This window comes from Uloborus diversus, chromosome 4, assembly GCF_026930045.1.
Source record: "Uloborus diversus isolate 005 chromosome 4, Udiv.v.3.1, whole genome shotgun sequence".
NCBI classification, from domain to species: Eukaryota; Metazoa; Arthropoda; class Arachnida; order Araneae; family Uloboridae; genus Uloborus; species Uloborus diversus.
The window spans coordinates 143,483,454-143,495,567 of NC_072734.1; the positions used below are offsets into that span (position 1 = coordinate 143,483,454).

Below are 12,114 nucleotides of genomic sequence, written 5' to 3' on the forward strand. Positions count from 1 at the left end.
AAGAAAGTTCATAAATACTTTTGTGAAACTACAAATATTACGTTTAAAATGTATTTATTACTCTCAGTATGTTAAATTTATTGAATCACTTTCAGTTTTTGTTTACTAGAAATTTTGCCATCCCGACTTCATTTAAGTTGTTGATTAGTCTGAGGTAGCTGTTGGTAGCCATGCAAATACCAGAAGAAGTTTAAGGTATCTTAAAGATTTAAACACTTTTGCGCGATGAGTCACCCCCAAAACCTCAATAAAGATCGGTTAAAATCACTACGTAACTTTTTCTCAAACTACAATTATCTTATCAAAAAGAAAAGAGATTGGTAGAAGAAATTAAACATCTCAATCGTTAAGAATCTTACATAATTAAAAACTGAGCGTAACTATGTAACTATGTACCATGTATGTAACTATGTATACAATTATGTATGTTGAAGTTACTTCTCCCGAACGACAGTGAACTGACCATCGAATCAGTTATCAATGGATTTGCAATCTTCCCGTCTTTATGTTCGACTATTTAACATATTCCTCCGATAATAATTAGAGGCTATATCAATTAAAAATTGTATATTAATTATGACTCTTAGATTTCGTCATAAATCCCTATTTTTCGAAGGCTTTCCTCCATTCAAATTCTTATTCAGTGCTTCATCTCAACTTTCCGTAACAATACTTTTATTAAAATTTGTAGCGTGAAGAAAGTCATTAAATTAAGGCCCCTATATATACGAGCCGACGCATGAGCTTAAGATTAGCCATTTTGGAGCGGAGCGCATGTTTCAGTGGTTGTCTTTTCCGGCAAGTTTTCGCGTTTGGTGATTTTTCACTGCGAGCAATTATTAGCGGCTCGTGAATTGTTTATTAAATAAAATATTATTTTTGGCCAATATGGCAAAACCCTAAACTTTGGTTTGGTAACCCTAGCTCCGCAACAATGAAAATTCCGATCCAAAATGGCTAAACTTAAGCTGATGCGTCGTACAGTATATATAGCGGCTCTACATTAAATGAAAGATCTGTTGCCATTTTTTATCTCGAATATGAACAAATAAAGATCTGGTTTTTATTTTGAGGCTTTTACTGTAATCCGGGGATTTAAAATGTTTCCTTTTCGGATATTTTTCTGCAATCTGTCGCAAAATTTCACTGATTTTTTTTCTTTTTTTCGTTTAAGACTGATTGTTGAACACGTGTCACTTGACCTAACTTTTATTTTCGAGGCAGATCGTGCAAGTGCAGCCGGGCGACGCGGTTAGTAGTTTCAGTAAATAACAAAAAGCTCCAAACACTTTGAAAATTAACAAAACCACATTTTTATGCTTGTTTGCATAAAAATTTGCATAAATTGTTATCACGTAACAATGAGAGACAGAAAATATTATTGTTGTTAGGTGATTGAAAAACTTAAATTTTTGCGATTTCAACAGGCTCGCGAAAATTGCAAAAATTATTGCGTCTTAAAAATAAGTGCTTTTACAATATGCAACTGGAGTTTAAAAAAATGAAAAGCGCAGCGAAGACAGGCAAGCTTTTAATCATTCCAGTGTTTAAGGGAATCACATTTGGAACTGCAAAATCACAGCCTTTCCTTTTTCTACGGCAAACTTTTCACCTTGATCCATCTTCTTCCTTGCCTGCTTAAATAGAGCAGCAAAGTCTTTTCTACAAATACTCAGTGTTGTCATATTGAAATCAACTAGAACAAAAAAAAAATATTTCGCCTTTTTTCCGTGCACTCGTCAAATACTTAGTTACATTAATACTGCCATAGGAAGGTGGAATGCAGTACCTGTGATGCCTTATTTTTTGAGCAATCACGATTGCTAATTGTTTTCACTTGACCGTCCTTGGCGCTGTGGTTCCTTTTTCAACCCCACCGTCCTCTGCAGGCGCGACTCCTCCCGGTAGTTGCTTCTCCTAGTCGGTGGCGTCCATGTCCTACACACACACACGCACACGCTAATACACATACCCACTCATACACATACACACTCATACACATACACACACGCACTTTTACACACATACACACACACACAACGTGCCTACACGCAGATCTAGCACACACACAAGTCTACACAAATACAACTGTACACACGTAACCGCCCAAGATCCGACAGGAGCCGTTTCTAGAAACAATTGAGTAGGATAGTAACCAATAAGTAGACTCCAGTCGCAACTCGTGATTGCGAAAAACATAATTTGAATTGAAAGTTTCAGAATTCAAATTTTTTATAAACTTAATTTTACTTATTTATTTATTTATTTATTTATTTATTTTTTCATTTTTTTTTCTTTCTTTCATTTTTGTCAGTTATAGCAGTTCAGCTTTATTGTACATGCTGGCTTGTTTGGTTGTCCAAGATTTTCCAGTGTACGCACTCTTATTCTCCTTTCTCGGGGCTGCTTAGATAGAACGGAACCTGTTCCTACAAAATTCTTAATTCTTGTGTTAATTTCATTGGCTGAAACTAAAGGAACTGATGCATGGTTACGATGAGTGCTAAACAGCCACAATTCTTCGAATAATATTGAATTGCAAACGCACACTGCGCTCCTGTCCACTTCTTCGTATTTACTAAATGCTAGAAAATTGCGTACGACACTAATAGTCTGACTTTCCCCAATAGTACAAAGCTGGTATAGCGTTTAACTTCAAATCACCAGTTTTTCTGGCGGACGCTGCAGCTATAATAAGAAAAAAGAAGTTTCTGTTAAAGTCGTTGAAAAAAAAAACAATATTTGAATAATTTGTTTATTAAAAAGAAGAATTTAATGAACATAATAAAAAATCGAAGGAAGAAATGAATAATGTAATTTTTTTAGTGACTTAAACTTGGTTCTGCCAGGTTCTGGTTCTATCCAGGATATGCAAAAATGGACGACTTAATGTGAAAGAACTAGGATCTTCTGAGGATCTTCGTTACGAAATAACTGAAATATTTTCAGTTAAATGAGCTTGTTTATTTTTTTTTATTTATTTATTTTTAGTGTGGCATGGATCATATTGAGATTGAGTCAACGAGTGCTGTGTCATGAGAACTTAAGTGAACTTTTCTCACAGATACTGAGTATTCTATATGAAAATGCCTAGTTCCCATTAATAAAATATGGTTTCTGTTCTTTGCTTCTTTTTTCTTAAAATAATAAGTTTCTCTAATTATTTTCTTTATTGCTGCTGGCCTACTGTTGCAGCAAAGACAAAGTAGATACACTTCAGGAACTTCAGGTGAAAATTTAATTTTCACCTAAAATGTCATTTTGAAATTATTATCCATAATTAGGTAAATCTTCATACTAAAGCATTACAAAATTTTTAAAAACACAGTGAGATTCAACTAATGTATTGAAGTGAAACCTGGCAGAATTTTTATGGTTTCACTTCAGCTTTTTAGTGGTTTAAATTTTAAAGACATGCAGAAACCCAGTAATTGAACACGCCTAACCAGGGAAAAATCAAAACGTTTCCTAGTTTTGTAGTCGGCATTGTATAGAAGGAAGGTACTGTTGTCAATTTATGCAAGCAAAAGGTTATAAGAACTTTTCCTTTCTGAAGGCCATTTCTTTTGAATTTTTCTTTTGCCTTTTTGAATGAAGCAAATTTCTAAATGATCATTCACTGGAGAAAGTCATGTTCATCCAATGGTCGGACAATACTTCCTGATTCAGTTTAACTTTTTAATCCTGTTTTTACTGTTAGTTCTCTGTTTTTATAAGCATAATAATGAAATAAAGAAAAAACTTTGCTTTATAATTTAACATAAATTTTATTAATCCTTTGACGTATACTCATATTTAATTTTTCAAGCAAATTTGGTAATCTACGAAATGTACATAAAAATAGTTTCACAACATCAAAAAAGGGAATTACACCAAATATATTCTTTCTGAAGCCATGTAGATCATATCTTGCTCAACGACGCGAATAAAAAAAAAAGAGCAATAAAATCAGTGCGAACAATCACCTTATCTTGATAAGACAGCTGCATGATTTTTACGTATTTATTACACTTATCTAATGGCTTGAATTACTGCTAGTAATGCATCATGATATTAATGGGTATATATGAATCATGCAGGCAACCTTGTCTTGAGATGTTTAGTGTCGGTGTAATATAATCTATATCACTTTCACAATTTGCGAAACAGGCTCATCCAGAATAAGGGAGTATACTTCCCGTATACAAATCTTTACATATTAATTTCTTCTGTGCATTTGTTTGTGACATAACTCCTACAATACGGCTGAACCTATTTTGATGACATTTTGTGTTTGTGATTATGATGATTCCAGAAATGTTTGGATTAACAATTTGGTCCCATAGAAAATGCTTTTAATTCATTAGTTTTTGAGCAATCACGAACTGGACAGTAGTTGATGTTCCTTTGAGTTTTCAGATTACCGTGACGACAATAATAAGTTTAGCTCGTTGTCTTTATTTGATTAAAAAACAAAAAACGTGACGTTAAAAAAAAAATGTGGTAGGATGTCTGTGTGGCGCCCAAGTCGATCCTATAGCACTTTTTGCCTGAAAATTTGGTACAAGTTACTTCTAGCTAAGGGGGTTTGCACCTCGGAAGGTTTCTTTCAAATTTAGAATTAATTATTTGTCTTTGACATTTATTTTAAGTAAAATTTCACATAAATTGCCTATTAAAGGAATGAGAAATTTCCCACATTTGTTAACATTTCATATTACTGGAAAGAACTGTGTGTTCTGCACCGAATTAAGCTTGCTCCATTTTTTTTTTTTTTTTCAATAAGTTAGAGTAGCAGATATAAGGGTTTTATAAGAGTAAAAATCCTAGGCTGAACTCAATTCAAGATCGAAACTAACCATCAGAACTCCCTTAGCACTAATAGCGCTGTACAAGTTGGTCCAAATTAGTTTCAAACCCGGGAAAAGGATACTTTTCAAAAGGTTTTTTTCTTTCTTTCTTTTTAATCAATTACGAATCGCTTACTACTCTCAATTGACCAAAGTTGATGTTTCTTTGATTTTTCTGATTACCATGACTACGAAAATAAGTCTATCTCGTTTTCAATATTTATTTAAAGGGACAAATTTTCGTCGTCATGGCTACAAATCGTCTGAAGTTTGCATTTATTCTCTTATTAACTGACTTTAAAAAAGGAGGTTTAGAATTCGTCGGATACATTTTATGTTCCGATTACTCCAAGACGCCAAGACTGATTTGAGAAATTATTTTTTTGTTTGAAAGAGTATACCTCCCAAGTGTTCTCATAGTAATGTCTGGGTGTGATGAGGAATCCTGGAAAAATCTGAGAAACTCTTAAAATTTCATCTGTTGTGGCTACAATCACGGCGCCAGGTACTCACGTCAGAGGGGGGAGCTTAACAATACGTCACACGTCACGTAGTTTTGCCTTGAACGGTTAATTTTCACAACGGAGGCTTTGTCTTCGTCTTGAACGACATTTAACTCTCACGGCATTGGAATGATTAATTTTCACACCACCCCCTGTTAATTTTAATTTAAGTATTTTTGAATAAAAATTGAAAAGCTGTAAATTAAATGTACTTTAAGACAATAATAGTTTATTAATTAGTTTATTATTTTTTTTTACTAATAAATAACTTTATGTAGTCATTAAAATGCATTTTTTTAAATATTTCTTTAAACATATTTAGTGTTCAGTACAAGGGGAATGGAAGAGGGTTATTGGCGATTTAGTTTACATTTCTCAACTAATGTATAGCAACTGATATGTGATTTCTGAAGTTTTGTCAGTATTCTATATTCCCGCCAGTTTAACTTGAATTACGGTAATACTACTTAAAATAGACAGTGGTAATACTTTATGCATTAGACATGTGTATGTAATGGTGTGTTATGGTAATACTTTAACAAACTTTAAACAAGGTAGAGGTTCTGATTTCATTGGATTTTTTTTTTTTTACATCCTATGTTTTTCCGATTACTCGAATATGCCTGGACCAAAGAAAAATTGTCGCTTTCTTTTTTAAAAGTTGAAATTAAATTCCTTGGTGGTCTAATGGTCATTTGGTTTGGGGCTGGAGAGGAATCTTGGTGAAATCGAGGGAATTCTTAAAATTTCATACTCTCGTTTAAAGCGATTTGTTGTTTGTTAACTGATGCGTCTCACTTTGTGAATCGATTTTTATGATTTTTTTTTAAAGGAAAGGGGGTGGTTCAACTTAGATCACAGACTTTTGCTTCACCAAATTTGCTCTTTAGAAAAGCAAGTTATGGGCAAAACAATAATTTTCCATCTAAATGATTAAGTTTAACAACCATTGTTAAAGAAAGTGCCGTAAAACAAAGGTGTTTTCTTTCCCCAGTGTTAAAGAAAGCAGCATAAAACATTAATATTAATAGTTATCGCAATGAAATTTTTGATGTTAGGTTTGCCCCAACTATATTAAATAAACAGTTATTTATTATTTCGCCGATTTCTGAGTTCTGAAACTGTACCTCTTCAGAGAATTATGATAATAATCCTGAAATAGTTATTAAAAAGTTATTTATTATTTTCACTATTATCTGAGTTTGGAAATTATACTTCTCAAGAAATTTATAGGAATGATGCAGTGCTAGCTATTAAAAAAGGATTTATTATTTCACCCTTTTCTGATTTTTTAAACTACACCTCTCAGGAAATTTTTAGGAATATTCCTGATCTAGTTATTAAAAAGTTATTTTTTAAGTCACCATTTTCTGATTTCGGAAAATATACATCTCGCGGAATTTAGGAGAATAATTCTGTACTAGTTATGAAAAAGTTATTTCTTATTTTCACCATTTTTGAGCTTGTAAGCGTTACGTCTCAGGAAATTTATAAATTGCATTAATGTTTATCGGTTTGCAAATATACCAAAACACAAGAAAACGCAAAATATTCCTGTTGTTGATTACTGAATATTTAGATTCTTTGACAAACAAACAAAAACACAAACACACATGCACATTTCCCATTCCAAGAAGAAATTTATCACAACTTGTTTTATTATTTTCCAAGCTTCCACTGAACTGATCTGAAAAGTAGATAATAAAAGAACGTTTCCTTCCCAGTGAACTTTTTCACTCTGCTAAAAATTATTTCTTTTTTGTTCTCTATCCAAATGTTCTGCCATGTTTCGGTTGATACTCTAATCTTTTGACTCTATTTTGGGATACATTTTTGAACATCAAGGTGCATTTTTTGGTTTAAAACAAAAAGAAGCACTATGAGGAATATGAGAATTATATAGTATCTTCACTTTATTAAAACAATGCTTCAAACTTTACACAGGTAAGTTTAATCAGCTCATTTTTTCCTTTATTATTTCCCTTTCATTGCTAACACATTTTATTTTAAAATTAATATCATAATTTATGTTTTGAATGACGTCAAATGCATTGTAAAGGATAAACTCAAAGAAATTATTTTTTTTCAAACACAATGACCGATTTTACTTTTATCTTTCGAATTTCAACAAATGTTTAAAAAAATGGTTTTACTCAACTCATAGTTGATATATCGTTGCCTCAGGCAGAGTAAGACATTTAACCCTGGAATAACAGAAAGATATACTAATGTTGCTCTGGGGCGACGATATAGTAAGTCGTTTGATCGTTTGCAATATCTATCGTTTGAAATAGTTTCTGAAAACTATTTTAGCATCGTAGCAGTCTTTATATTGCATGGTAATGTAAAAATGTCTCTGATTATTAATAAACGCATAAGAAGTTGGTATCACTGATATTTGTTAACTTAATATTAGACAAGCCTATTAGTAACTAAATAACAATAACCTTTGAATGATTTCGATAAATTAAAAAACTATGCAAGTTTTTATTTATTTACAGCTGATCCTCGCTATCACTCCACTTTTGGGACTATCTACTAAGTGTTGTCGTAGCTAGAACGACGACTTAACCAGAATAGTATATAATTCACAAATAAACATTAGTCTTTACTAATAATAAAGCTGAAACTCTCTCTGTCCGGATCTCTCTCTGTCTGTCAGGATGTCTGTGACACGCATAGCGCCAAGACTGTTTGGACGATTTTCATGAAATTTGGCACAAAGTTAGTTTGTAGCATGAGGGTGTGCACCTCAAAGCGATTTTTGAAAAATTCGATGTGGTCCTTTTTCTATTCTAGTTTTAGGAAAATTTTCCCGAGCAAATTTATCATAAAATAGAAGAGTAAATTACGAAAATATCATAACGTGGAACCGTAACACGGGCACAAACCAATTGGCGAGAAAATTCACCATACAGTATTTGTAAATATACAGGCGAACAAAAAGACCATTTAATTTTCTATTACGGGTAAAGCCGTGCGGGTGCTACTAGTTTAAAATAAAACTACAGATTTTATCAATTAACTAATTAACTAATAATTTGACGCTTCTCACATATGCCTCCCTACAGGGGCTCATGTAAATATTTGGAGACATTTTTTTAAATACCATAAAGTGAATATATATATATATATATATATATATATATATATATATATATATATATATATATATATATATATATATATATATATATATATATATATATATATATATATATTCATAATACAACCATAAACACATTTTAGGGCTGTAAATTTGATTAAATTTTTATAAAAATTAAGAAATGGAAAAAAAATTTCACATATGCTCCCCTTCCCTCTATCGAAATCTATCACAATTAAAGAGTCGCGTAAGATGATCCATTAAGCAATGAAATAATAAGAGACAAAAACTATAAAAGCTTGAAATTATTATTTTTCTCAACTCAAAATAAAGACATGTTGTGTCTTCTTGGTAAAAGAAAAGATTAAAAAATGCAATCATAAGTCATCCCAATTGTTGGACTTATTGAAATTTGTTTTGAGGAGGAATTTCTGTTTCATTGTCTTTGAAGTATAATATCAATCAAGTAGTTGCAACAGTGAGATTAAAAATTGATTCGAAGAGGAATTTCTGCTTCATTGTCTTTAGAGTATAATATCAATCAAATAGTTGCATCAAGGAGGTAAAATCACAGACGACAGAATGAAAAATTATAACTTAATCCCTCTTCTCCATTATTATCATTATTAAATAGGATCTTTTCCCACGGGTTTCATGCATTCTGTCTCCAACTTTCATTGTGTGGTAAAGGTACATTCTCCATTTACATAATTACCACAATTTAACTCATTAAATGTTGCAGAGAAAAATCAGAAAAGGAAAACGAATAAACCAGAATCAAATGAATAGAATCTTAACTATTGCTGGAACTTAATACTGTTGGTGGAAAATGCACGAAAGTAAACAAAAAGTTTATTGGTATTTACGAAGTCATTTGTCATGAGTACCATAGTTTAACTGATTGAAGGCTGGAGAGAAAAATATGAAAAGGAAAAAGCTTCAAATTGAGAAACCTAAATATTTTTTTAAACTAGAGATATAAGTAAAAATTCTGGCGGAAAAATGCATAAAATAAATGAAGGAATAGTTAATTAGTGTCTAAGCAGACATTTTACATTGATACCATAGTTTGGCTCAGGGGTTTCCCAAACTTTTTTCACTCATGGTGCCTTTAAAAAATTAGAATGGGGTCGTTTCCAAAATTTTAAAAGTATTTTTTTTTCTGAAAGAGCATGTTTAAAAACATAGGATCTGACTATTTTTAAGTATTTTTTTTAAAGATTAATATTTAAAAAAAAATGGGTACGCTTTTATTGTTTACATTTTTTGCCGATGACATCACAAATGATGAAATGCCATTCTGTGTTGCCATTGACAGAGCAAAATATTTAATTCGTATCTTTACTCACGTGTATTGGCAACGATATGTTTTATAGAAAGCGTAGAGCGTAATTTTAATTCGCTGCTTCATTATCATAACGTGGAAACGTAGTAGTTAGATGCGGCAAAGTGCAACATTTGTGACGTCATCAGGACCACGCCTTGTTTGAAAAGGATCATGTTATTTTTTTTTTTTTGCTCATTCTATCCATTTTAATGACTAAAAAAAATACTTTTGACTGAAGGAAACCACCCCATTTTCTCACGGCTCCACGATTCATCATGAAGGTAAGTACACCAAATAAGGCCAGCCATTGATTCATAACTCATTTATAATTAAAGTGGCTCCAGCTTTTACACACTCATCGAACAAGTCATACAAACATAAGATAAACGGCAAGTGAAAATTTTAGTTTCAATTGTGGTTTTCAGCAGCTTAAACATAGAAAGTCAATTTGGAATCATTAAAAATCAAAATAGGAAGGATTACTGCATGGAAAGTTTAAGGCAAAAAAAAAGTGCCAAAAAGTTATATTAAACTAAAAGGAATTGAAATTCTTTAATATCAATACAAAAACATATTAACCCACATTTGCTAAGTTCAAAAGCCTTTAAAAAAAGTTCTTGTTTTCTTCCACGGCAAAGAGTCAAGCATCAATCGTCAAATCCGAGGTAACTTATAATTCGTTACTGCCCCTCCCTCCCCCCCACCCCCTTCCTGGACGCAGTTCGTGCACATATTCGTGCAACATAAGCAGCACTGAATCATGTCATCCACCCGATACTCCGGTGTCAAATTATAAGGACTCCGGAGCGATAATAACATGGCCAAATTGGACTACAATCTTTTTTTCGCAGTTATTAAACTACAGAAAAAAACGAAGGTACAGAACGAGTTTCCTTTTTGAATGTATCAATTAAATAAACTAGGCTTCAAAAACAAAAAAAAACAACTTCTTTTATACTTGTAAACTAGTGAAACATGCAGAAACAAAACTTACCGTAAAATAAGATCAGGTAGAGTTTTATCAACACTCTTCTGCATTAACTTTTGCTACACTGTTGCCTGGTTATTAAAAGCTGCTTGTTGGTAGAGTTTTATCATCATCAGGCATTCTGATGAGAGTATAATCACGATTCAGCGATATTTTGTACTTCTACATCACAAAATGGGGAACGACCTTATTGAGCTATATGGCCATATTTGGCGCATCCGCCTGATACCGTGAACACTAGGCGGTACCCAGTTTTGGGAGCTCCGGGTTAGTTGATTGAAAGCTATAAAACATCAGAAGAAAGTTAACTCAACAAAGAAAGCAAAATTCAACTATTTAACTACAGCCAGTATTGTGGGTGGAGCAATGCATATAAGATTTAAATACATTTTTCCCTTAAAAAAAGGCTATTAATAGAATCAATTACTCTTATCACTTTTTTTTTTCGCTCTTCCGTCTTCATCATCATTCATTACTGTCCCAATTAACTCCACTCATCAATTGGTATTTGAGTTAAGAAATTTTTTCACTCTCCTTCTTTGGTTTATCTTCACTAATTCAATCTCTTTGTCATTTTAATTATTTTATGTATCCTCTGGAAATCGCTGCATTCTCTTTCTTTAGTTTTTATTTTTCTATATTTTGGATGAGATATTTTTTACGAAATAAGTCATGTATTCTGCTTGTGTGTGGCACTTGTTTCGTTTAAGAAATCCTGCGGGAATAGTAGCAACTTTTATTGAAGTAAGTACAGTGAAACCTCCCTTAACGGACACTCCCGAATGACGTACACCGCTAATTGACGGACATTTTTCCAAGTCCCAGTCCCTCAATATAGGCCATTCCATGTAATTTACTCTAAATAAGGGACACTCCGAAAAATGGACAGTTATTTCACAAAAAATTTCTCTTGCGATCGTAGCATTTCCGGTTTTTTTCTTTTCACAGAATATCTTAGTAACTGCTTGCCTTACAAAGCTTTTCATCCTCCACAACTGATATCCCCCCCCCCGTCATTTCCTTATCACTGTTTCTTGGAATTAAAAGGGTGGTATTGGGCAGAGGCAGCGATTGGGGCTTAAAAGTTGGGGGCAGAAAAAAAAAAACTAAAAGACATGGTACTTTTTGCGGACAGCAAAAAATGAAAAAGAAAAAAAGAAGTCATAGTTTTGTTACGGCTAGTTTTGAGAGTATTGAAGCAGATAAGTGAAAACTGATGTGTCAGTCTAACAATTAACGTACGTTTTTCTTCAGATTTTAATGAATTTTGTACACAATAACTATTCAAAAGAAGATAAAAAAGAAGAAACTGGGCGCTTTTCTAACTGGGGCTCTCGGGAGATGCAACTGAGCAGACCGGC

At 32.6% G+C, this 12,114-nt stretch overlaps 1 protein-coding gene across 2 annotated transcripts in view; it reads right to left on the bottom strand.

Moving 5' to 3' along the window:
- LOC129220290 (putative sodium-dependent multivitamin transporter) overlaps positions 1–10,842 on the bottom strand; it is a 51,968-nt gene extending 41,126 nt beyond the window's left edge. Inside the window, exon 1 of one of the 2 annotated variants that reach the window (XM_054854683.1) lies at positions 10,760–10,826. In XM_054854683.1, coding sequence (XP_054710658.1) covers positions 10,760–10,803 — 44 coding nt within the window. In that variant the 5' untranslated portion in view covers positions 10,804–10,826. Of the gene's footprint in view, positions 1–10,759 lie in introns of both variants that reach the window. The other variant, XM_054854684.1, reaches the window with a different exon arrangement.
- Between the last annotated feature and the right edge of the window lie 1,272 nt (positions 10,843–12,114).